The sequence below is a fragment of the Chiloscyllium plagiosum genome, chromosome 40 (assembly GCF_004010195.1).
Source record: "Chiloscyllium plagiosum isolate BGI_BamShark_2017 chromosome 40, ASM401019v2, whole genome shotgun sequence".
Lineage (NCBI taxonomy): Eukaryota > Metazoa > Chordata > Chondrichthyes > Orectolobiformes > Hemiscylliidae > Chiloscyllium > Chiloscyllium plagiosum.
Window position 1 is genome coordinate 18,331,424 of NC_057749.1, and position 27,231 is coordinate 18,358,654.

The following is a 27,231-nucleotide window of genomic DNA, read 5'->3' on the forward strand; positions in this document are numbered from 1 at the left end:
CTCCATTCTGCCTTAAGAAGTCTGCAGCCTACCCAACTTCTCGGTTTTGACGTTTCTGTCTCTCACCACCCTCTTGCTATTTGCCCATCATTGTCTTGTACTCTCCCACCAGCTGGTACTTTGTGCTTTTCTGTGTTTTGGGATTTGGTAGCTTGACATCCTGATGTTTCTGCATGGATCAGTGTTCACTGGCACAGGTAATTTTCTGTTCATTGATATCCGCTTATTCTTACACCCAATTTCTTACCTTTTCCAGGCGATGATGCACTCACATCGACGGAGAGGTTGTGAGGTTGCTTCGATAAGAATCTAACACACAGGCACTAGTCCAAGGCCACTGAGAAGAGAAAGAAGTCTTTTCACAAGGAAGGTGAATCTAAGATGTCCTTAAGCAGCAGCAGTTCAGCTGGGAAAGGTGCGGATTCGAATGCTGTTGATGCCTACGACAGTGGGGATGAGTGGGATATCGGAGTTGGGAATTTAATCATTGACTTGGACGCAGATTTAGAAAAAGATCAGCAGAAAATGGAAATGTCGGGATCGAAAGATGGGAGCATCCCAGTTCCGAGTGCAGTGGCGGCTCTGCCAGAGAACATCAAGTTTGTCACGCCAGTTCAAGCACCTCAGGCCAAGGAGAGCAAATCAAAGGCAAAGAGAAATAAGAGTGCAAAGGATGGGGGTAAATCTGTGTCTGCTGCTTCCCTCTACACACTGGGAGAATCAGGAAATGGGAAGAAAGAGATGCAGGGTCGTTCTGGAGATTTGACAAATCCCAGCGGACTGGGGTCTTCCAACAGCACATCCAAAGGGTCCGAAAAGGGCCCAAAAACTGTCCGGAATGGAGCTGGATCGAAAAAGGATAAGGAGGGTGGATCAAGCAAAAGCAAAAAGGATAAAAGTGAGAGCAGTGGAGTTGTGCAGCCTCCCCCTGGAAATGATGCAAATGCTGCACAACAGCTAGGGTTGGGGTCAGGGTCAAAGGGCAGCTCGTTTGAATGTGCTCCAGGCACAAGCTGCCCTGATGGGGCTACGGGTCAAGTGCTGGATTTGGGAAATGCACCAGTGGATAGCAACACCATATCTAACCTGTTGGGAATTAAAACAGAGTCTGAGGAAGTTGAAAGTGAGTGTCGACCACTGAAGAAGATCAAAACAGAGAAGGTAAGAACAGTGGTAGTTTTAAATGTTCTACAAAATCCCAGTGCAGTCAGGAGATTGCAGCTTGTTAACCTGATGTCCTAAGCAGAGATCTGGTTTGACAAACCTCTTCTGTTTCAAGTAATGTGAAGCCAATTGCTTGATCCATTGTGTGTATCAGCCAGCCAGTGAGCAATGTCCTGAAATCTATTTAAGAGTCACCCTCCTTCTTCAAGACCCCTTACAGCATGGTTAGACCAAATTGTCAGCACTCTTCTATAATGACTGCTTTTTGTTGGGTTCACTTGCACATTTTTGTTTAACTTTGTTTGACTGTGATGAACATTCATTGGGGATGTTGATGCATGGAGACTGAATCTCTCCCAGTGAGAGGTACAAATAACTGGGTAGTGCATGCACTGTACACAAGGTTACCATTTACCTGTTTATACTCCAGCTGCTCAAAGCAAGTTGAGACAACTAAAGAGTCAGCTTCATGATGCTGCATTGTTAACAAGTTTTTGAAATTTCCTGATACTTGAATTACACTTCAAACGTTCAATCACCAGGTCCAGAGGGGCTCGGAGGTAGTACTGTAGTTATGTTTGACACTTAAATCCATCGGCTGCCTCTCTGTGAGGATGGTGCACCTTGCTGTCTATTGAAATGACTTGGGTTGGGATTTAGGTTTATTCTTGCAGTCTGTTGGAGAGTGCTGCTGTTTAGTGTCGCCTCTGTGCGAATTCTTAAGTGAGGGGGCTGATGTGTTGCAATTAGCCAGTAAGTGTTGGATTGCAAGTTTATCTGATTAGTCAGATTTATACTACAGTGACTTGTTGCCACAGTCTTATATATGCTGTGAGTAAATCTAATTGCTTGAGTTGGGACTGAAAGAGAATCCAACTCATTTAACCTAATAGTGAATCCTACACCAGAAATATTAGTATGGAAATGGTGTTGAATGGGACTGAATTGAAAGGGCTGATTGCTTCTCTGTAGTGGTGCTGATAATGGTTTAATTGTGCTGCACTGTGTGCAACGTTGGATTCCTATGCCTTTGGTCAAAGCAGTACACAACATACAACCTGTGCTGAAAAGCTGCAGCCGGAGTGCTTGGAGATATTCATTGAGCTGAGCAGCATCTGTGGCGAGATGAGAAGCGGTATTTTAGGGATGGGCCCTATCTCATCTGCTTCATTCGAGATTTGTGTGTAATTCCAGGGCTGGGATAAAATGCCCTTGGAGGGGTTGCTGAGGGGCTGAACAAAATGTTGCTGTGCAATTTTCTTGTCAGAACTGATATGCTGAATATTTAAAGCCTCATCTTTCCAGCATCTGACATTTTACCACCATCCTTTTCATGCTTTTGGACTGATCTGTACCTGGTTTGCAGATGATTGCTGGAATTTTATCCAGAGCCATTTGAACAATTTTTGGGATCCTAGTTGCATACAGTTGCAATCCCTACCCTAGTTTGCTCAACCTTTTGTGAACTACAAGAGCAAAAGTCAGCCTAAACTCAGTGGTCATACTGTTACCTCTCAGAAGTTCATAGGTTTACACTCACGCCTACAATTACAATGGCTGACATTCCAGCGCAGTTCAGATTGAGTGCTCCCATCGCCTGGGGTTCCAGCTTTAGGTTAGAGATTTTAAGCCAAGATCCCACTTACTACTTGGGTAGATCTGACGGTATTAGTTTGCTGAAGAGCAGTGGATAGAGCTCCCTGATATTGTGAGCAACATTCATCCCATAGCTGATGTCACAGAAATAGTTGATGCTGGGGGAACGTAGCGGTGTGGTGGTTATATCACTGGATTAGTAATCCCGAGGCTTCAGTTCTGGGGACATGGCAAACAGTGAAATTTAATTTAATAAAGATCTAGAATAAAAAACAAACTTAACAAAATCTAGTTCACTCGTGTCCTTGAAGGAAAGAAATCTGCTGTCCTTAACCAGTCTAGCCAGCATGTGATTCTAAACCCTCAGCAACATGTTTGACTTCTAATTGCCACTTGGGCAGTCTGAGATTGTCAATGTCATTCATGGAATGTGGATGTAGAAATATTAAATTATTCATTGCTGTTTTTGGGAGCTTGCTATGTGCTGATTCGCTGCTGCATTTTCCTAGATTAGAACAGTGACAATACATAAATTATACATTCTTGACTGTCAAACCTGATGTCCTGAAGAGTGCTGGAGCGATGCAAGCTGTTCCTTCCTGTCACCATTGCAGTAAATAGATTGCAGTTTCTGTGTGTTATGGTTTGACTGGGAGCTCCAGGTTTGTATGAGGTTCCTGTCAGAGGTTGCATATGAAGGACCCCATACACAGGCCCTGTGAACTTGTGTGTACATCCACCTTTATTTTATGTCGAACTAAACTTCTTGATACTGACTATGTTCTCATTTTGTGGTTGGGCTTCCCTGGAGTGGATGAAACAAAATTGGGTATGAAAGCTGATTTGTCGTCAACCTTTATTTATCAAACAAATGGTACTGTCTGTAGTCTCTCTCAGAACCTGCGATTGCCAAATAACAATGTTACAAGACATTTGACTCCTGGCATTGCCTCAAATGCTTGCCCACCCAGGTCAGGTTTAACTGTTCTTCTCTCTACTTTTACTGACCACAGAGCATATCTAACTACCTATTTACTGCAGTGAGGAATGTGAGACCAGCACTGACTCCCCAGGACAAAGACAAATTCAAGAGAATCTAAATGATTTACACCCCTCAATGAAAAATGTCTGAATAAAATAGACACTTCAAAATGATGGATGTTGCGAGTTGAATAATGGAGCATTGAATTCATGTTACTGTCTAGAGAGGTAAAATGCGAAGAAATCTGTGTTGAGAGGGTCAGTCATGATGATGAGTGTGTTGGAGGAAGGGCTGCAACTCTTGCTCAACTGCTTGGGTTTAATTTTGAACTGGTGAAGGCTGATTTTCAGCTGGACAGTGAGTGAGCTGTTTCTAAGTAATTTGTTGGCTGTGTCTCCCTCCACTAAGTCTGATAATTTAGTGCAGACTGTGGTCTGACATATGGGCTCTGTTGAATATTGAAATTCCTCCATCTCTGCAGTTCAATCAGCCTGTTTATCAACAGCCCAGGAAGAGGCCATTCTGCCCACCAGGCATTCATCTTTGACTTTCTCCCTTCAAACTCTTCACATTTCAAGTCACTTGAAGACAGGAGGATTGGAACATAATTTGCAGATTTTCTGTACTGTTCCCAGTGTTGAGTTTCCCTTGAAATTTTTCCATTGGACCCCGTCAGTTCCTTTTTTTTACCGGCCTCAGACTGATTTTTTAAAATTTTTATCTGGAATGACTAATTAATCTGCGATCTTGTGGACAGCTCTTAAAAACCAGCATGGCCTTCTATAAATGCAGTGAGGGAATGGATTCATGTTTGTGACCCATCTTCCCTCTTCCAGGGCTGCCCTTTTTTTCTAGAACTCTTATCTGATGAATTTTTTTTCTCACAGCAAGGCACAAAAAATGTCTGTAAGCCAGCCTGGAGAACTCATTTTTTTTAGTGCATGTTATGAATAAAGAACACTATGTTTGATGCTGCTATTAACACAGTTCATGTTTGTGTCTCCCTAGATCCAAGGACCCCACTTACGTTTAATTCTGCACCTGAGCATTTTGCAGGAATCAGCTAAATTTTATTTGTAATTTTGGAAAATATAGTTTCATTGTTTAGGGCAAGTAATGCAATGATGCATGACTGAAATGTGTGCAAAAGGCCCCTGAGCCTCAGTGCTTGTGGCAAACAGCTTTCGCCAGCTGTGGAAGCTTGAGAAGCACCTGTGATGTCAGCAGGCATTCATCACATCTGGCAGCTCCAAGCAAAGCCCCACTTATAGTCTTAGTGCAAGGACCAAGTGAGCAAACTGCTAAATTAATAGGCTGGACGTTGCTTTGTATATGACACGATCAAGGGGGTTTGTCCATTCTAATCTTGCGTTATCATCGAGTCTGAGGCATCGTTTGCTGAAAGTCCATTCAAAGATACATGTCGTCATGTCAAAATAGAGAGAGAGGAAGAGATGGCAGGAGACTGGATGTTTCTAAACTAGGAATTACACAGTGGAGATCACTAGCTCGTAAGGCAGACAGCACCAGGCTGTGCACCCTGACCTGTGTGCTGCCTGAGCACTCTTTACACTTGGCATTGATGGATTGTTTCTGAATCCTCCATTGACTGTCGATTACGTTAGCAGAGCTGTATCTCTTTAAATGACCAGACAGAAATTATAATTGCGTTATGTGGAGAGAACCTCAAACAAATGTGATCTTTTTGACATTAGTCAGTGCAGCAACTAGCAATCCGAACCTCCTTGTGACCTGGGGGAAAAGCCCCTCAGAAGGAGCTGGCTTACCAGTGTGAGAAATGGTGGTGTTGTCCTGTTTCCCCTCAATTGCAACAAAACACTCCGAGACACAACGTAGTTTTACCTCCTTCATCTTTATTCCAGGCCCTGGAGGGAGAGAGAACGATCGCCCATGTGCACAGAGACATGAGTTCACGGTCTTCTCTGGAACAGCAGTTTCTTTTTTTTTCTTTTTATGGTGTGTGTGTGTGCGCAGGTGTGAGACACAGTGAAAGACACAAAGTGCACAAATCTTTATTCAAATTCCACCACCAGGAAGATAGGAAAACACCCGGGTGGCCAGTGACAAACACTGCCCTTCACATCAAAGGGCAGTGCTGTGTGATCAAAACAGTGAGGGGGAGGGTAGGGACTAAATCAAAATAGAGTTGGAGGGAGAAAGAGCAGTTTCTTAATGAGTTATGTCGTCATTTTACAGGGAGGAGCATCCAGATAAGGCAACATACATATTGATTGGGTGACTGTTACAATCAGCAAGGGTCAATAGTAAAGACTAAGCCATCTGTTATTGAATGTTCTTAATCTTAATTGGCTTCACATAATGAATACTTTTCACCTTGTTAACTGACCTCCCATACTGAATGTTTTCAATATTGTTAAATGGCTCTACATAATGAATGCTTTTCCACCTTGTTAACCCATTAACCTTGCCTCCAGCACCCCATTGTTAACTGCAAGTTCTTATCTGATCTGAGTTATGCTCAGCTGAACCTTTTGTTTCACAAAACTCAAAACTTAACTGTTTCCCTACCTGCTCATACCTAATACACGTTCTCAGTGGGAAATGATATTTCTGCTGTAGTTACCGTCACTAGTTTGTATAGTCTGCACAGATAAAGTCTCAACATCAGCTTCTTGACCAAGAAAGCCTGGCAGCATTTCTACCTTCTGTGCAGGCTGAGGAAAGCCCACCTCCTCCTCTTCACCCCCCCCATCCTCACCACATTCTACAGAGGGTTCATTGAGAGTACCCTGAGCTACTGCATCACTGCTTGGTTCAGGAATTGCACAGTCTCACATTGTAAGACCCTACAATGGATAGTGAGGACAGCGGAGAAGATCATCGAGGTCTCAGTACCCTCCATTACAGACAATGTAATAGAAAAATGCTAAATAATAGACATTCTTCTAGCAGCAATTTGAAGTCATACAAAGAATTTCAGGTGGGAAAGAATCCAGTCATACAGTGGCTTCAGAGAAGAAACTGTTGCACAGTCTGACCGTCAGAGAGTGAATGCTCCCTGTAATGGAGGGTACTGAGACCTCGATGATCTTCTCCGCTGTCCTCACTATCCATTGTAGGGTCTTACAATGTGAGACTGTGCAATTCCTGAACCAAGCAGTGATGCAGTAGCTCAGGGTACTCTCAATGAACCCTCTGTAGAATGTGGTGAGGATGGGGGGGTGAAGAGGAGGAGGTGGGCTTTCCTCAGCCTTGAGTGTTTTGTACTTATGCATTTTATGCCGTGTATGGTGGTGTCCATGTAGCGCCCTCACTCCTGTAGAAACACTGTCTCGTTTTTACTGTATCTGTTGTATATGGCAGAAATGACAAATAAAAGCTACTCTTTGTAAACAGTGATGATTCAATGGCAAAGTTGCTGTCTATATTATACAATCATGTCTGAATTCTTGTGGGGTTACCACACTGATTTTATGTTAGACAGATTGGTCTGTTTATTTTTGGGCCTCCTGCAATATTGGAGTCTCTTGGGCTTAAGTTGGGAAAGTATCTGCCAGAGATCAGATACTCACTTAATCCTGACCTGCTTTCCATCAGTTGAGAGTGTGTATCTGTCTGTAAATGTAAAAGTGAAATTAATTTTGCTGACTCCATAATATCACAGACACAGTAACAGTTCACTGTCAGGCATTCCTGCATGTATTAAGTTCCTGCACGTTTGGGGTGTGATCTCGAAAAGCCTTGTGCAATTGTGTTTGGCTTGTGCCAAACTTTGCACTATGGATATCTCCACACACATTGCTCTGAAGGATAAAGAGGTAACTTTGGTGGGATGGGGAGGGGGTGGCGCAATGGGTGATCTGCCATGTCTTTGGGAATGTTGCAGTGAAACGGGAAAATGCAAAGACTAAAATGGAGTTCTTGCCCACCCTCGATGGTCTGGTCTGCTGTCAATATTACAAAGGGTGAGGGGCCATAATCCTAAAATAGATTATGGAGCATTTTTGCATTATTTGAATTCCCCTTTCCTGTCCAGCCCCCCTCAGATTTAAGCACTCCGTGTAAAGTTAACTTCAGGCACAGCAGGTAAGGGGACTACTATGAGAAGGGAGGCAGTCAATAGAAGACTGAGGGTGTTGTACTTAAATGAGCTCTGTATATGAACCAAGGCAAGTGAACTTGTAGCGCAGATTAAAATTAAAGGTTACAATGTGGGCATCACAGAGGTGTGGCTGCAAAGGCATCAGGGCTGGGATCTAAATATCCAAGGATATTTTCCCATTGAAAGGGCAGGCAGAGGGGGCAGGCTTGCCTTAATTGGTTTTAAAATAAAAGTGAAATTAAGTCAACAGCAAGAAGTGATTTAGGGTTGGAAGGCATAGAATCTGTCTGAGTAGAGTTGAGGAACTGCAAAAAAAAAAGACCATGATGGGAGTTAGGTACTTGCTCCTTGCAGTACCCAGGATGTGGAGCAGAAAAGGCATATAAGCAAGGCACCAATAATCATGGGGGATCTTCAATATGCAGATTGACTGGGAAAATCAGGTTCGTAGCAGATCCCAAGAAAATGAATTTGTGGATTGTTGGCGATATCCTTTTTGGAGCGGCTTGTGGTAGAGACCTCTAGAGAACAGGTTTTCTGTATTTGGAGATGTGTATTGAGGCAGACTTGATTAAGGAGGTTAAGGTAAAGGAACCCTGTAGGAGCAATGACCCCAATATAATAGAATTCACCCTGCAATTTCAGAGGGAGAAGCTAGAATTCGATGTAATGGTGTTGCCGTTGAGTAAAAGTAACTGCATTGACCCGAAGGAGCTGGTCAGAGTTGACTGGAAGGGGACCCTAACAGGGAAGATGGTGGAGCAGCAATGGCAGGAGTTTCCCTGGGTAATTCAGGAGGCACAGCAGAAATTCATCCCAAGGAAGAAGCAGCATGCTGACAAGGAAAGTCAGGGACAGCATTTAAAAAAAACATACAAGGCTGTCAAAAACTAGCCGAGAACAACAAAAAAGCAGTAAGGAGGGAGAAGATGAAATATGAGGGAAGGTGAGTGGGATGCAAGAGTGGACATTGGACTGCTGGAAAATGAGGCTGGAGAAGCAGTAATGAGAATAACTAAATATAGGTACTTGGCATCAATCTTCATAATGGAAGGCAACAGTAGCATAGCACAGCTTCAAGAGTCAGGGACAGGGGTGAGTGTCATGGCTGTCACTATGGAAGAAGTGTTGGGAAAACTGAAAGATCTAAAGATGGCTAAATCATCTGAATCGATGGACGGCACTCAGTTCTGAAGGAGATAGCTAAGGCAATTGTCAAGGCATTGATGGTGAACTTTCAAGAATCACTGGAATCAGGGGTGGTCCCAGAAGACTGGAAAATGGCTAATGTAATACCCCTGTTTAAGAAGAGTGGGAGGCAGAAGCTGGAAACTTACAGGCTGATTAGCCTGATCTTGGTCATTGGTATGATTTTAGAGATCATTATTAAGGATGGAATTGAGGAGTACTTGAAAGTACATCTCAAAATAGGGGCAATGATGTCTCATAAATCAGAGTTCCTTGAAGAAGTAACAAGCAGGTTAGACATAGAGCCAGTGGATGTGATCTATTTGGATCCCCAGAATGCCTTTGACATGGTGGTGCATGCTGCTTAGAAAGATTAGAGCCCACTGTGTTAGGGCAAGGTACTGGCATGGATAGAAGGTTGGCTGACTGACAGAAGGCAGAAAGTAGGGATAAAAGGGTCCTTTCAGAATGGCAACCTTAAGCTGCAGCAAGTTCTGCAGGGGTCCATGTTGGGATCACAACTATTCACATTAATGCTATGGACAAAGGAACTGAGGGCATTGTTGCTAAGTTTGCAGATGATGCAAACAGAGAGTCTTGGTGACCAGATTAACCTAAAGAAATCTACTCCTGTCGTCCTGTCAGCCGTTGAAATTTCCTTTCTCATTCCTTCCTTACCCAAGGTGGTTACCAGTGCGAAAGCAGTTACACATTGAACTACACTAATTTGTGTCTGCCTATTTCAACATTCTTTGAATTCTTGAAGTCTGTTACTCTGTTCACTATTTATGACATTATCAAGTTTTATACAATCCAGAAACTTCTAAATTGTACTGCCTAAACAATTCAGTCAATTATAAACAACAATCGATGGTCCTAAAATCAAACCCTCGGGTGCCTTCATTCAGGTTAATCAAAGTTATTTTTCTTTAACAAATTGATACTTGGCTAATGTGAGAGCTGTCAGGAAAAGTATTTCAAAAGTCTGGAACAGCAAGGAAACAATAAAGTGTTTCCTGTGCTTTAGCAATTGAAGAGGCAGTTTCAGTTCCGATTTAAATTTCAAATATTCATGAGAAACAAATACTGAATATTTTAAAAATGTCCTCCAAATGAAACTTACCAAATAAAACAGTTGAAATTATGGTGGCAATTTTGGTAGAGATCAGTTTGCAATATGAAGGGGGTCAGTGAGGTCTTAACAATAATTAACAGAATTTAAGCAAGTTCTAATATTCTCTAAAATCTTAACAAAACATCAAACTCAAAGTGCACTCTTTTTGTGAACACTCTGCATTAAAAACACAGCAGTAGTAAAGATATTTTAATCTAATACTCTCATCTGGCTAAAGCATGACCACTGACCCAACGGTTTGTTGTGTAAACAGGCGGTGTAGAATCTGAAACAAATCAGGGGCTCAAGGCACTGAATCAATTTGTTTTAAGGTTACAAGTTTGATAATTTTGAAAGGACATAATGTACAATTACAATGTAAAAACAAAATCTGCCCCATGCCATAGCCCACAAAATACAGTGAATAGAGATCCTAATTCAAGGTAAAACAGTTACTTAAAAGGATTTTTTGAACCAGGATTTTAACAAACCAAAATTTTTAAACATCACTCTCAGCATGGCACAATTTACATTGAAACTTTTCCTTTTCAGCCCAAGTATTAGTATAACCTTAGTTTCAGCATTTCTTGGTTTTTCGCATCCTCTGGTTGAAATTACACTTATAACAAGAGAAAGCCCTTCGCAGCAGACCACATGGCGCTGCAGTCCAAGCCACTGTCTTCCCCAGAACAAAAATTCGCAGAGCTTCCACTTTCGCCACTTTAACCCCTTTCTCACTTTGCTGGAACCCCACTTAAACACAGAAAGCTCAAACCTCAGCACAGTGCGGAGGACTTGAACCTCAAATCAACCCACCCAGCAGACTCAAACTCCAGTATCGTGCAGAGGACTTGAACCTCAATTACACCCACCTCAGGGGGCTCAAACCCCAGTACTGTGCAGGAGACTTGAACTTCAACCCAAATCCACCCCAGCGGCCCCCCCAATGCAGTGCAGAGGACTTGAACCTTTGCCAGCCAGCGTGTTTGCAAAACTGTGTCTCATGACTTAACTAATTACTGTTTGAGGAATCCAAAGAATAGAGAGCGATTGACCAAGGAACAGTGTCTGGCATACAGGAATAGCGAGAGGGACCAAGGTTTAAAATCTTACCTTGTGGGCCCGTCCGTCTGGAGACACCAATGTTCTGGGTGGCCGCTGACACTGTCTGATCGTAACTATCCATTTGGATCTTGCTGACTACACCAATATTGTCATCCTGTTCTCCCATTCCCCCCACCCCATCTTAATTCCAGGCCCTGGAGGGAGAGAGAACGATTGGTCTTCTCTGGAGCAGCAGTTTCACAACATCCTTTCTATAGGAGGGAGTCCAGAATTGAAGCCAATATTCCAATAGTGGCCTAACCAATATCCTGTACAGCAGCAGCATGACCTAACTCCTATACTCAGTCACTGACCAATAAAGGCAAGCAAACCAAATGCTTTTCCTATCCTGCCTACCTGAGACTCCACTTTCAAGGAGCTCTGAAACCTGCACTGCAAGGTCACCTTGTTCAGCAATATTCCCCAGGACCTTACCATTGAGTGTATAAATCTTGCCCTGAGCTGCCTTTCCAAAATGCAGTACCTCACATTTATCTAAATTAAACTCTACCTGCTACTCCTCAGCCCATTGGCCCATGTGATAAGATCCCATTGTACTTTGAGGTAACCTCCTTCGCTGTCCACTACACCTTCAATTTTGGTGTCATCAGAAAACTTACTAACCATACCTCCTATGTTCACATCTAAATCATTTATGTCAATGGCAAAAAAACAGTGGACCCAGCACCGATCCTTGTGACACACCACTGACACAGGCCTCCAGTCTGGAAAGCAACCCTCCATCACCACCCTCTATGTTCTTCCTTTGAGCCAGTTCTGTATCCAAATGGCTAGTTCTCTCTGTATTCCATGTGATCTAACCTTGTTAACCAGTCTCCCATGAGGAACCTTGTCGAACTCCTTATTGAAGTCCACATCGATCACATCCATCGCTCTGCCCTTATCAATCCTCTTTGTTACTTAAAAAAAAATCAGTCAAGTTATTGAGACATGATTTCCCACACACTAAATCATGTTGACTGTCCTGAATTATTCTGGTCGAGGGATTGCTAGTGTTGAAGAGATGGGGAAGACTTGGACATGCTGGCTGAGTGGGTAATGAAATGACATATAGGATACAATGTGGGAAAGTGTGAAGTTATGCACTTTGGTAGGAAGAGTGGAGGCATAGACTATTTTGTAAGCGGGGAAAGACTTTGGAAATCTAAAGCACAAAAGGATTTGAAGTAGAGGGGGGTGATCTCATCAAAACCAACAGAATACCAAGGTGCCTGTACAGAGTGGACATGGAGAGGATATTATTACTCATCAGAGAGACTAAGATCCAGGGGCACAGCCTCAGAGTGAAACAGTGACCCTTTAGAACTGAGATGAGGAGGAATTTCTTCAGCCGGAGGATAGTTAATCTGTGGAATGCATCACTGCAGTAGGCTGTGCAGGCCAAATCATTTAGTGTATTTAAGGCAGAGATCAGTAGGCTCTCCATTAGATTGAATTACGGAGAAGAAGGTAAAGCAGGAGAATGATGTTGAAATGTCTTCAGTCATGATTGAATGGTGGAGCAGACTTGAAGGGCCGAATCACCTAATTTTGCTCCTTTATCTTTTGGTCAAAATGGGGTTAGGTTAGGTATTTGAATAAATTGTCTCTGAAAGTTAGATGTTACTTGACTGACTTGCATAAAGTGTCAAGATTGTTATCATGGATGATTAACTTGTTTGGTCATTTCTGCCACTCCAATTCATGTCATCTGCTGTGAATTATTTCCGTTTGAAAGTATTTTATGGTTTAGATTGGAAATTGTTTTTAGCTCTGCCATTATTATTGCATGTCACAAGTTGGTTTGATGTAAAAATCTTTTGGTTCATTTTGTATGTTACTGGGCATTTGTCTATCCCTAGTTGCCGTTTGCAGTGTTAATTCTATAGTACTGTACCTGTAATTGCTTTCACAGTTGACTGATTGACAGAACATTATTTAACTCTGTCGTGTGAACCAGAGGCATGTGTAGGTTAGAGAGGTGTAGCAAAAACAGAAGTTGCTGGAACGCTCAGCAGGTTTGGTAGCATTTACGAAGAGAAATCAAAGTGAATGTTTTGGTCCAGTGGCCTTTTCTCAGTGTTCTGAGGAAGGGTCACCGGACATGAAATGTTAACTTTGGTTTCTCTTCATTGATGCTGCCAAACCTGCTGAGCGTTTCCAGCAAATTCTGCTTTTGTTTCAGGTTGACAGCATCAGCAGTTCTTTGGGTTTTTATCGAGAGAAGTGTTGATGTGACCCTGATGTTTCACCGTAGTATCCAGCCATTTCTTGAGAGTCCAATGTCCAGACATAACCGTGTCCTCCGAGACTTCCCTCTTTGTAAAGCAATCTCTTCATTCCTACACTTCATCTTCCTCATGTCCTATGACCAAAATTAGTATTATTTTTTCCAGAAAGAGACTGACTAGACTGCATGATAATTTAAATAGAACTGATAATGTGCTTTGATCAATGCTCTGTTGCATTTATCCATATCAGATCCACAGACTCACTTTGGTGTCTACTCTTAAATTACTGTTCCGCACAAATGGCAATTTTAACACCTACTAACAAGCACCATGTTTGGTTTTGTTTCGGCTATTCCTATTCTACATTTTCCCTTGATAATCACTCACTATCGGATTTTAGTGCTATGTCTTATCTGGGCTTTTGGAATATTTGGTACCATACACCTTATAAATTGAGTGTAATCAGCTTATGTCTAAATCTTTATCAGGTTACTTTACTATTTATGCTGCAGTTTCTTTTCTGTTCAGAGCTCATTGGATTAAATTATAATTGAAGTATAAAATGCTCCAACCCTTCACATTAGGGGATGTAGAGGGGTTGAAAATGTGTTGCTGGAAAAGCGCAGCAGGTCAGGCAGCATCCAAGGAACAGGAGAATCGACGTTTCGGGCATAAGCCCTTCTTCTCCCCTGCTCCTTGGATGCTGCCTGACCTGCTGCGCTTTTCCAGCAACACATTTTCAGCTCTGATCTCCAGCATCTGCAGTCCTCACTTTCTTCTCGATGTAGAGGGGTTGCCTTGGCATAGTGGCAATTTGACGAGACTAGCAATTCAGAACCCCAGGGCAATGTTCTGAGGATATGTGTTCAAGTGCCATCATGGTAACATTTTAATTGAAGAAAAATATCTGGAATGAAGAGAATAGGTGACCATGTGACCACAATCAATTGCTGTAAAAGGCCCACCTAGTTCACTCATGTCCTTTTGAGAAGGAAATCTGCTGCCTTTGCCTATCTGTGACCAATGTCTAGATTAGAGTGGTGCTGGAAAAGCACAGCAGGTCAGGCAGCATCCGAGGAGCAGGAGAATCGATGTTTTGGGCAAAAGTCCTTCATCAGGAGTGGAGCTGTGACCACTGTTAGCTGCTCCGATGTTCCACACAGGGCCGGTACCTGAATCAGGCCAGTGACTTCTGGTTCCAGACAATTGTTCTGTGCATGGGCCTCCGAGGCCTGCGCAGCCAGTAAGAAAATTAGAGGGAATGCTGCATGTGATTCCAGACTTTTAGCGACTCTTAAATGATCTCTGGGCTATTAGGAATGGGCAATAATTGCCTATAATGCCCACATCTCCTAAAGGACCTTGAAAACAAATATGTCACAGGCAGGGCCAGCACTTATTGCCCACCCTGAATTGGACTTGAACTGAATGTCTTGCTAGATTACATCAGAGGGTAATTAGGAGTCAACCACATTGCTGAGAGTTTGGAGTCAGGTAGACCAAATTGGTTGAGGATGGCAGATATCCTTTCCTAAAGAGCATTAGTGGATCAGATGGGTTTTCAATGATAATTCATAGCTTAATAGTACCATCACTGAGACTAGCATTTGATTCGAGAATGGAATTTAAATTCCATCGACTGCCATGGCAACGTATGAGCCTCTGTGTCTAGAGGTTCAGGTTTGGCAGATGGGATTAGAGTAAGTATATGCTCGATGAAGGTTGAGGGGGCAAGGATTGGAAAGATGTTGTGAAACTTGAAAGGGTTCAGAAAAGATGTACAAGGATGTTGCCAGGCTTGCAGGGTTTGAGCTATAGGGAGAGATTGAATAGGCTGGGGCTGTTTTCCCTGGAATTTCGGAGACTGAGGGGTGACCTTATAGAGGTTTACAAAATCATAAGGGGCATGGATAGGGTAAATAGACAAAGTCTTCCCTGGGGTCAGGGAGTCCAGAGCTAGAGGGCATAGGTTTAGGGTGAGAAGGGAAGGATATAGAAGAGACCTAAGGGGCAACTTTTTCACGCAGAGGGTGGTACGTGTATGGAATGAGCTGCCAGAGGAAGTGGTGGAGGCGAGTATAATTGCAACATTTAAAGGCATTTGGATGGGTATATGAATAGGAAGTGTTTGGAGGGATATAGGCCGGGTGCTGGCAGGTGGGTCTAGGTTATGTTGGGATATCTGGTCGGCATGGACGGGTTGGACTGAAGGATATGTTTCCATGCTATACATCTCTATGACCAGTGACAATACCAATACATCACCATCTCCCCCAGACTGACTCCAGTTTGAACTACCTCTGCCTCATTGTTCACAAAATCAGACTGACTGCTATGGTCTCGAGTCCGAATGTTCCTCATTCTAGAACTTCAAATAATTTGGCTGTACCATCTTTGAGTTTTGAAGTTGGTGGTGTATTGTTGGTGGACAGTCATTACTCTGAGGCATTCACTGCCAGGACAGTGTTACTGCTGTCCAAGCCAACATTCCTCCCTCAATGGTCATTGCTGATAATAGAGTCCAAGAAACCCTGAGTGAAAAATAGAACGCAGCCCATCCTTGCCAGAGACCCTCCGTATTGCAATGCTGTTTGTCTGAGAATCCTACCAAGGACCAAAATACTAAATGGAATGGATTTGCTCACCTCTTAATTCAACTACGTATATACAACAAAAGTACTATTTTCTCTGGGAGACTAAGATGATTTATCTCAGGACAACCTCTTTCCAAATCCAGGTGCTTTCTAGCTTGTATATTTACCCAAGTGTGACCAACCTACATTTGTAGCTATAGTTGCCCATGTTGTTTCTCCCCATTCTTTTGCTCTTTGCTGAATTCTGTTTGGCAGGTGCCATAGCTTCCTGGTATCTGGCTCTGTTGCCATTTCCTCAGTATGGATAGCTGAATGGTGATTGAGAGGAAAGATCTGTTCAATTTATCCCTCCTGCCTCCAAATATTCTGACATACAGCCTTTCTATTGGGGCACATCTTTAGCATTCAGACTTCTGGCTGTTCTGTAGTTCTGGATACCAGCCAGCACCTCCCTGCTGAGATTATCTAATTCAGCCTTTGTTCATTTTCCTTTCATCAGACACCATTCTGGATCTTCTGTTATCTAGACGTAGCTTTTGTCTGTTTAACTATTGGCACTGCTCTAATTCCTTATTTTGTCCAAGCGTTTGATTGGATCAGTTTTAGTTGAAGTATGACTAGACATGCAGCCAGCTTTGTAAACTTGAGCCAGGTTTATGCTTAGTGTGGTTTCCAAACCTGCCAGTGGTTTGAATCAGTCAAAGCATTATGGGTGTCCTTTCTGTGACATTTGACCCTGCTAGGTCACTGAGTTTTTGGAAACCTTTCATGTTCCTTGAGTTAATTGGATATCAGCTGCTGCAATTGAAAACAGTGGCAATGCCAAATTTAAGCCTTCAGCTACTTTGCCCCTCTAATCTAGTCAGCTATTCAGTTAGATTACAGCTGATCCCCTATTCTCTATCTCACTTCCAATTCTATCCCACTGTCCCTTAATTTTCTTAGTTTCTCTTTTGATATTACTTCCAACGCAATCAATAAAGAGGAAATATTGTCTTTCCTAATTTTAGTACTAAATAGCCATCCCTTTTATTCCAGAAATGTGATGGCTAGTTCTAGCCTCTCCATTCGAGGGTAACATCCAACACCTAATTAATCAAGTCTGTTAAAAATGTTACACATTGCAATGAGATCACCTCTCTTCCAAACACCAAGAAGCGTAGCCCTGGATGTGACAAATCCCTCAATCCAGTAGCCAGTCTGTGAAATTTGCACAGCAATATATCCTTCCTCAAGTGAGATAAGTGGTGAAGAGGAAGGTACTTTTGAGATGCCTATGCTGCAGCACTCGCTGCTGGGTTATTGGTTTCCAAGATGGCGACGGAGCACCAGGGCTGATTGTGGGTTCTTGCCCGGGGCTCGTTCATCCTGTCTGCTTTCTTTTCCCTTTTTACTTCTCTTTTTCTTTCATTTATCTTTGGCAGGTTAGTTGGTGGTATCGGTGTGGTAGCGAGAATGGGACAAGTGTGGAATGGCATCAATCTCCTGGCTGTTGGAGGCAGCTGCGGCAGACGCAACTCCTCCCAGTGATTGGAAGCAGCAGCAGCAGCAGCAAGGGTGTCCTGTCAGCCTTTGGGGGCAGTGGCAGCAAAGCTTCTCTAGCGATTGGAGACAGTGAACTCCTAAAGGTGGCGCCAGCAAGGTGACATCTCAGAGCAGGGTGGCCAGAGCAGGACTCTTGGCACAGTGGCCTGGCCTGGCAGCAGAGCCAGGTACACCTGGTTACAGCAGGTCAGAGTAGGGACTCTTGGCATTGGCGAAGCGGCGGCTGCAGCAGCAATGGCAGCATGTTATGCCTGGAGCGGGGACTCCTGGTGTCATGAAGAAGGCAGCGGAGCCAGGGGCTCCTGGTTGGGTTTTTGGTAGGCCCGGAGTGGGGACTCCTGGTTATCGGCGAGGTGTTGTTGCAATCAGGAGTCCCTCGCTCTGCTGCTGGGAAAGTGTAGGTTCAGCATAGGACTGGGCATCAAAGAGGTGGGCCCAAAGGTGAGGGGATGGTGCCTAAAGGTTGGTGACTCTTACGTTGGTGGGTCTGGCAAAGCAGTGGAGGAGGGGTGGTGGCGTAGGTGTCACTGGTGAGCCTGCTCAGGGACTCGCAGGCGTCTAACAAAGATGTAGACCGTTTCAATTTTTTTTACTTTTTATTCTTAAACTATTCAAAATGGTGCTGCATAGTGGCAACAGTTGAAACTTTCCTTGTATTTTGCTGTAATGTTCACTGTAAAATGCAAGTGACAAAATAAATTGTTCAATTCAGTTCTTGTCAGTCAGGTGAGAATTGCTTCATAATTCTGGCAGTGAAGCCAGAGCCCTGTTATTTACCAGTGTGAGGTCAGATGTTTCTCGAGTGACAGATCATTAGATTTTCTCATTATCTGGTAGTGTTGCCACTGCCTTCATGTTGAGAATAACCTCCCATGTTCCCTTGCAGGAATCTCCTGGAGTCTGCAGGATTTGAGAGTTCTCCAATAAGAAACCCCAAGAAGAAAATCAGGGCATAAAACCAAGCTTTCTCTATTTTCATTGCAAACATTTAGTTTATTAGTAATAAAAATAATGCAGATAGGGTACATGGCTATCCTTGTAGTGTCAGTCAAGATGAGTTCCTTCGGAAAGTGAAGAGCCTGTTCCATTTTTTTACACTTAGCATTGAATAGGGTAGTAATACTGTGACCATTTGCCACTCTCGTTGAACGTGAGATCATTGGCAAGACGCACATCGGTCAGAGGCAATTAAGAATGAACTACATTTTCAATAGACTAAATATCTATCCATCTTAACAGATGCTGTGGCTCATGCTGTGGGGACATGGTTTCAAATCCCACTGCAGCGAGGGAATTTAACTTCCTTCAATAAAATCTGCACTAAAAAGCTCAACCTCTTAATGGTGACCATGAAATCATTTTTACTTATAAAAACCCATCTGATTCACTATTCTCCATCAGGGAAGGAACTTTGCCACCTTTATCTGATCTGGTGTACATGTGACTCAAGACCCACAGCAATATAATTAATTATTAAATGGTGTTTGAAATGAGTTAGCAAGACACTGTTATATCAAACTGCTACCAAGTCTAAACAAAGCAATGAAGCTAGATGGAACACCTGGCATTAGAATAAGCATAGGGAAAGACTGTGACAGAGCCAGGCTGGTTGGCACTGCAGTCCTCCTCAATAATGTCAGGAGGCATCTGCCAAAATTGGGAGAGCTGGTCTACCAACTAGTTCAGCAAATATGATTGAGAATAAGGCTGATCTATCTCTGGGTATATTCCACTTGATCTCATTGTTACCAGTCTACCTGTTGCAGATGCATTTGTCCATGACAGTATAGGAAGGAGTCACTACTGCACAGGCCTTGATGAGACCAAGTCCCATTTTCACATTGAGAATGACACTACCACCATACTGAATGGGATGGTCTTTAATCAGATCTAACAACTCAAGATGGGCATCCATGCAATGCTGTGGGCCATCAGCCACAGCAGAATTGTACTCCACCATATCTGTAACCTCATGGCCCAGCATATTCCTCACTGCGCCATTAAGCCTGAACTGATAACTGCTTTAGACCAAACGTGGGCGTAAAACAAAATTTATAGCAAAAGATTACAGTAATACAATGACATGTTGAACAATCCTGGATTGTTACGTCTTTCATCTTTTAGAATGAATTGGCAGGTTCTGCATTTTTTTAAAGCAAAATAGAATGTACCTGCAAGTACAAATTCACCACATAAACTTATGTGTGCAGGAGAGAGAGACAGAATGAGTGTCCGTGAGAGTGTGTGTGCGTGTGTGTGCGTGTGCGCGTGCACAAAGGCTTGGTAAGAGTGCCTGTGTGTGTGTGAGAGAGAGAGAGTGATGGAGTATAAGCCTGTGAGAGGGTACGTGTGTGGGTGAGAGTGTGGGAGGTGTATGTGTTTGAGTATAAGATGGGGTCTGCGTAAATGTGTGTGAAGAGAGTGTATCATGCAATGGGGTCACCTGTCGTGTGACATGAACCCAAGGTCCCGGTTGAGGCCATCCCCACGGGTACCGAACTTGGCTATCAGCCTCTGCTTGGCCACTTTGTGTTGTTGCCTGTCCCAAGGTCCACCTTGGAGGATGGTCACCCGAAGGTCTGAGAGTTTTCTGTGGGGCAGGACCATGCAGAAACAAAGGGTGTGCTGGGCAGTCCTTTGTGTGGGTTTTGGGATGGAGGAAGAAGCAGGGTGTGAGAGGTTTGGGAACTGTGAGCTTGCAGACAGTGGGGAAGTCAGGGTGTGGGCTGGAAATCACCAGATGGAATAAGGCTAGTGACCATTGTGGAAGCAACAACTTGGTGATCAGTTCAGGGGGAGGTAAGAGAAGGTGTCGGAGAGCTGGTGCTCAGCCCCCACAATTTAGAGGTCAGACAACCCTTGTCAGCCGGCTTGATTACGAAGTCAGGGTTAGATATGAGAGCATGGCGTGCAGTTAGTTCAGAGGGAGATAGGTTTGAATGGATAAGACGACTGGGAAATTATGGCGACTGATATCACGTTGACAGTTCTTGATGAAAGGGTCGATTGCAGGTAAAAAGGCCAGAGAGGAGTATCCAGGTGGAGGGGAAGAGCATTGGAAGCAGGTGACGTGGTCAGTAAGATGGGGAGAGGACTCTTGTCCATAGAAATGATCACAGAGGCAAATGCCACAGAAGAAGCATTCACCATCATGTCATGCCTGAAACTCATGGAGGTGAGTGCATAAAGTAATAAAACTAAGACTTTTGCTGAGTACAGAACATTCAGCATCAGAATGGAAGATCAAGAAGAGAGGATGGAGTCAGAGAAGAGGGAAGGGGTGGGGAGAAATCTTCCAGAGAGCTATGGGTGTCTCTGTGGTGCTGCATCTTGATGTCTGAAAGGAAAAGAGAGTGTTTTGTTAACATGTCGAATAAGTAGGAAGTTGGAGTGGAACTGGGTGGGAGTGTAGGGCATCTTTGAGCCAGTTTGAGGCAGTGCTGATGGAGAAAGAGGTAGAGAGTGTGTATATAGCGAAGCATGGCATTGAGTGTGGATCTCAGGATGTGGCAAGAACAGCTATCTGTGAAGTGTCGTAGATCACAGAGCCACATGTGATCCAAGGTGGATTCAAATCACAAAGGATGATACTTCATTTGGAATCCATGTTGGGTGAGTCTGACCTGGAGGCAGTCACTGAGCAATGTCACGTGGCAGTGGAAGCGGGTTTTGGCAAATAACTTGAAGTGTCAAGAGCAATAATGAAGGACATCATGTTCTGATCAGAGAGCAACAGGAGATGCTGCACCAGTGCCCAGACACATCAGTTTCAAAACATGGATCCCCTGTCCCACACCTATATCATGTTCTCCCTCTCCATCAGGATCATGAAAGTCTAGTTCTAGGATAGGTGGTTGTGCCTCAGCCTGTAACTAGACTCCACAATACACCCCTGGAAACAGTCAGCAAGTTCAAAGATCTACAGCTTATTTCTTGACAAAAAGCTCAGTGCATGCATTGGAAAGACAGCCACCAACTTCGATAGACTGAGAAAATGGTCATGTAAACACTTCAGTTGTTGTTTTCCTTCATGGTTGCAGTAAGCATCATGGTGATTTGATGATAAGAGTTGGTCGGCCATTGATCATTGTTTTAGCCATCAAACTGTAACTGTGTCGTTTGCCTCAGGGGCAGGATGCTGCTGTTGTTGACTGGACACTATGATCTCGACCTTTTGTGTACTCCTGCTCTGAGGGGGCCTTTTGAGAATTCTATTTTCCTCTCACAACCAAGTAGTTTAATTGTTCAAAATGATTTCAACTGTGTTGCTTTGTTTTTGATGCTTGTTACATTGCTGGTTAACCCACGAGAAGTGCAGCTGGCCTCGTGCCTGTACTGTTAATCATCTCTCAGTGTTAGTGAGCAGTGAAATGGATGAGTGACTGGCACGCCAATCCCAGTAATGTTTTGCATGGATGACCAGTGTTGTTAGCAGTGTGTGTAATCTTGAATTGATGTCTGTGATCTATGGTTCAGTATGTCTTCTGATGGGAGAATCATTTGCCACGGAGTGCAGACAACTTTGTCTTTGACAAAGAAGACTGTTGGAGGCTGGTGAACCCTCTGTTTCTCAATTTTGAGCGTCTCCAGTCCAGTCACTGCTTCTACACAAAGTTTTGCTGATATACAAAACTTTGTGGGCCACTTACAGTTTATATTTTATAGCAGTGAGGCATCCTTGAGTGTGTGCTATCCTTTAGATATTTCCTGCACTCTTTCTGTACTGGTGTAAACCTCAGTGTAACTTGCCATTGCTAACCAACACATGACACCTGAACCCTAGTGAACAACAAGACCAGGACTCCATTGTTACAGGTTTGAGGAGTGTTCAAACTTCAGTAGAATGACCAAGAAGGAGAGAGAGCTTGTTAAACCAGGTACAGCAAGAAAACAGAGGGAGGAAGAAAGGTTGGATTGAGAGAAAAAATAGGAAGTAATAGTAAGAAGGAAATGGAAGATGTTAAATTTTCGAGAGTCTTGTAGAAGAATTTACTGCCTATAGGAATGGGAATTTAGTGTACAGATCTAGCAAGGTGAGAAAAATCATGTTGAGGCTAAGGGAAAGTTGTAGGAGATGACAATTGGCGTCACCCAAGTAAGTTCTGGAGTTTGACAGCTCACACCACATCATTTCTTTCGCTGAGCCTGTTGGCTGATTTGCAAAATAATATTGGTGAGTGTCATAATGATACCTTTGACAGCATTTGTTGAGTCATACTGTGCATTTATAGTTTTCTTTGTCAAAGTGTTCAGTTTAGTCTTTGTAGTGTGTTGATGGTGTTTAGTAGGTAAAAACAATGACTGCAGACTGCAGATTAGTGGTGCTGGACCACTAATCCAAAAAATGATGGTGTTTAGTGATGAGCTTCAGCCGATTTCCTTTACAAGACTCTAATGCCCACCTACCTTTCACCACTGTATGAAGAAATATCCAGTGAGTCCCTCTCTCCCAAGTCAATTATACATCAGTGACTCGGGCAGCTAGACCAGCACTAGAGTTTGAAATAGAGGGGAGAGAGATGGAGAACTGCTGATCACAATTAGATTTGGAAAGTCTTTGCTGACCCAGGGGATGAAAGGAGAGGAGCCTGATGCTGGTGATGTTCTCGCATATCTGTTCTTGTCCTTGAAGGTGCTGTCTAAAGAGCCTTGTCTCAGGGGCAAGGATGTCAATTTGCATTTTTCACTTAGCTGGTCTCTAGGCTGAGTGGTGTAACACCCATCTCCCAAGTTAGGTCGGAGGTTTAAAGGCAGCTGCATCAATTTAAATAGTAATCTAGACTGACATTTTGATACAGTACTGAAAGAGTCCTGTAGTGTGGGAGGCACTGGCTTGATGTTCAAAACTGAGAAGCTTTCTGCCTTTTGATGTGAAAATCTAATGCAAAGGAAGAGTAGGGGTGTTCTTCTGTTCTGGATAATTCCCTCAACCAAATCAGATAATCTGTAGTATCCTGTTCTATGTAAACAGGGTGGATCCATGTACATGCTCTATGGAGATTGTGAAATGCCTTGGAAGTGGTTCACGACACATGGCAACTTTTTTGCCCAGAGCAATATCCCATAAAAAGCAATTGATCAAATTCATCTGTTTTAAAGTGATGATTGAGGGAAGAATGTTGGTCAGAAATCTGGGAGAAGTCCATAGTGCCTGATTGAATCCTCAGTGCTGACCTGGATCACTGGAACAGGCAGCTGGGGCCTCCTATTAACATCTGAACTGTTTACTTGCAGCCTTGCAGCACTGAATAGTTGGCCTGGAGTGGAGTTTCACTCTACAGCTTTCAGAATCAGAGATCAGAATGCTCACAGCTGGACCAAGTGATGGTTACAGACTGCCACTGACCTCTGTTGTGGATTACCACACTACCACTGCTGGACATGTGAACTTGGGAAATAAAGGCAGCTATATCACAGGGTTTTACTGTTACGCCTTCCCAATGTGATGTGTTCGAAGGGGTTGTGTGCTTTTTCTGCTTTCTGGTGGAATCCTGTATTGCATCTACCTCAATATCTAGCATGTCAAAATTTCAGTTCAATGGAAGTAGTATTTTGTTTGCTCATGCAGCATCTGTGATCTCATCCTCATCCCTAAATCCTTCACAGCCTAATTGCTCCATGTTTCTGTTCCCTCCAGTCCTTAAGCGTCCCCCTACACTCCACCATTCCTGGGAACCCAGCTTTTGGAGCTCCTCCCTCCCTTCCACTGTTAGCCCCTTTGTCATTTGGTCCCTGAAGTTAGTCTCTCCATCTGCTTTTCCTCCTTTTAAGGCCTTCCTTAATTCCAATTTCTTTGACACAGCTTTTTGGTTGTGCTTCTCAATATCTCCTCCCTTGACTTGATGTCTAGATATTTCCTTCCCCTTTGTTACCTGTCAAGAATACTGGGATGTTTCTCTAAAAGTTGACCAGTTTGGACTTGATGTGGCTCACGCCTAAGGCTTTTTGCTCTGAGGTTTTTTTTATGTTTCAGACTAATAGTGATATAAACTCACAGTTCACAGCTGGGGTGTCCTCAACTCCAGTTTAGTGATGAAATTTCTGTCCATACCTTGTGTTTTCATTCTTAATTATTGGAAAACAGTTGTTGAAAATGTTTCAGAAGTGACTATGTTTTGGCAATGTGCATGTTTGTGTTTGATCTATTTAATTGCATGCTGCACATTTTAAATTTCAAAACAGGATACAGGCTTTGTTCCTTTTGCGGACTGTGTTAAAAACAAAAGCTTTGGACACAGATCAATGAAAATTATCTTCCTAGATTTCTCAATTACACATTTGGGTCACCTGATGTCTTACACCTCAGTAACCGCTGATTTACAATGGGAATGGAATATTGGCTGTGTCATACAGTCCAAGAATGGATTGTGTGTAAAATAATTATAGCTAGATAAAGAACTACGTAATTATTCATCATTGGGTGCAATGATGTTGGAGTGTTTTATTATGCATTAGTTCCAATTATTTCACTGCTCTCCTGAGTTGAGTGTTTAGTGTTTTCGTTTTTAGTGTTTAGTGTTTTCATCCTTCGGATTTGTTTTGTGTTCTGATAAATTTCATTACGTTAAATGAAAGAAATGGTAATTAATGCAGGGACAATTAGAGGTGAACCAAGAATTTGGAAGTTTGAGGATGAAGGCAAATATGTGCACACAGGAGACTTAAGAACATCAGCAATAGACCAAGAAAGAGAACAAATATAATAATATTTGAACCTTTTTATGATCATGGCTTCGGAACAGCCTTGAATATTTTGCATTCAATGTATTAAATCTTTGACATATACTTAGCATGCTGCAGGCAAGTGTGGTTCAATTGTAAGATCCCACAAACATTAAGCAAGAGGCAAATCGGACAGTTGAGAGGAGATTTTGGTTCAGTGCCTGCACACTTCATCCCAAAACTTTGTTGTAGAAAGGCAGGATCTCCAAATTCAGAGCAGATTTAACCTTTTGTTCAACCCACACTTGCTTTTCCTCACCATTACTGTCATGTATCTCAAATTGTCCTGTCGAACCACCTCCTCTTCTGTGAAGACACTCTTTAACACCTGCCTCTGATGACACAGGGTTTAGATATCTGTTTCCATTTTTGTCTGATTATCTTTCCATGATGCAACTGTGCACAATGTATTTGCTTCTAGATGCTGTGTAAATGGAGTTTGGGGTTTAGTTTCAAGGACAGGATTGAATTTCTGCCTCCTCGAGTTCATTGACAGTGAGTGCTGTTTAATGATGGGATAATGTATAGCCAAACATGATTGTCCTCATTCATGTGATTTCTCCCAGAGCTGCTGCCGCTTCTTCCTCGCTGACTTGTCTTTCTTTTTCTCCTTTGGGAGAGTGAAAACTGTTGTAGGGTCTTCAATGCAAACCTCACTGTGGATAGTTGAGCCATAGTGGATAATTGAAATTGATTTCTTAATGAACTGTTTTGGAATTTGTTTCAATTATTATTTAAAGGAAATAGATTTGAAAAACACAATGCATAATTCCTTCCAGGAGAAGAGTAAAGATGACCACTAAGATGAATTCAAGACTTTCTCTAATGTGTTAAAACAATGGTCAGGAGTCAGAGAGTCACCTGTAAAGGAGCTAGAAGAAAGTTTTTGCAGGATGTAGGATGGTCAGAAGATGTGATGAGCCCATAAGGTGAACATGGCTATAAACCGAAATATTTTGAATCCCCCTGCTTTTTTATTCACTCCTGGGATGTGCTTTCAAGGTGATAGCTCACCATCACCTTCTCAAGGACAGCTCGGGTGAGCAATAAATGCTGGTCCAGTCAGTAATACCCAGATTCCATGAGAGAATGAAACAAAGTTAATTTACAAGAGGACTTTTGGACAGGGGAAACTTGAACACAAACATTCTGGCCCAGAGACTGGGACATAACCACTATGCCATGATCCCTCAAAGAGGCCCTGAAGTGAAATCATTGTAGGCATACTGCTGAAACTGAGGATTGAACCAGGGGCCTTTTAGATCTTCAGTCTAGCCCTCTCCTAACTGAGCTATTTTGGCTGCCCCCTTTGTGTGTAAATCACCAGGGAATTAGTAAATATGGAGCCCTCCATAATTGGTGATCATCCAAATTGGATTAGTGACTGACATCAGTGAGATGGAAGCCCTAGACAGACTAAACAGGTGTTGAAAACAACATATCGTGCTGCGCTGGCTGATGTTATCCTTGGGGAGTAAATGAGACCAAGACTGAACTTTGTAATGTGCTGCTTTTGTAAGAGATGAAGACTGCTCAGCTCCTGCTTGTTTGGAGGTTGGCTGCCCTGATGTCCATTTTCAACGAAGGTGGAAAAATGGACTGAGGCGATTAGTTTAATTAGTTTAAACCATCAGTTTAATGTCATACCAGACAAAATCATGGAATTAGATATCAAGATAAAATCATAGTTCTTGAATAGTTCTTTAAATCGTAGTCACTGACACAGATTTAGAAGGGGAAATCCTGACTGTTTGATATTTTTGGAGGAAATGACTTCCTCTGAGTGACATCCTCTTGACTCCAAAGACAAAATCTTGTACATAATGCCAAATGTTTTTGTTTGGAGGGTCTGAGCAGCTAACTGGGACTGTAAAATGAGCAGACTAAATGTGGACCTGTGCCAGGTA

At 43.0% G+C, this 27,231-nt stretch overlaps 1 protein-coding gene across 11 annotated transcripts in view; it reads left to right on the plus strand.

Moving 5' to 3' along the window:
• The first annotated feature begins 258 nt into the window (after window positions 1-258).
• LOC122542586 (zinc finger protein 609-like) overlaps window positions 259-27,231 on the plus strand; it is a 202,272-nt gene continuing 175,299 nt past the window's right edge. For all 11 annotated transcript variants that reach the window (XM_043680510.1, XM_043680504.1, XM_043680503.1 and 8 more), the window contains exon 1: window positions 259-1,161. In XM_043680510.1, the coding sequence (XP_043536445.1) occupies window positions 382-1,161 (780 nt within the window). In that variant the 5' untranslated portion in view covers window positions 259-381. The remainder of the gene's footprint in view (window positions 1,162-27,231) is intronic.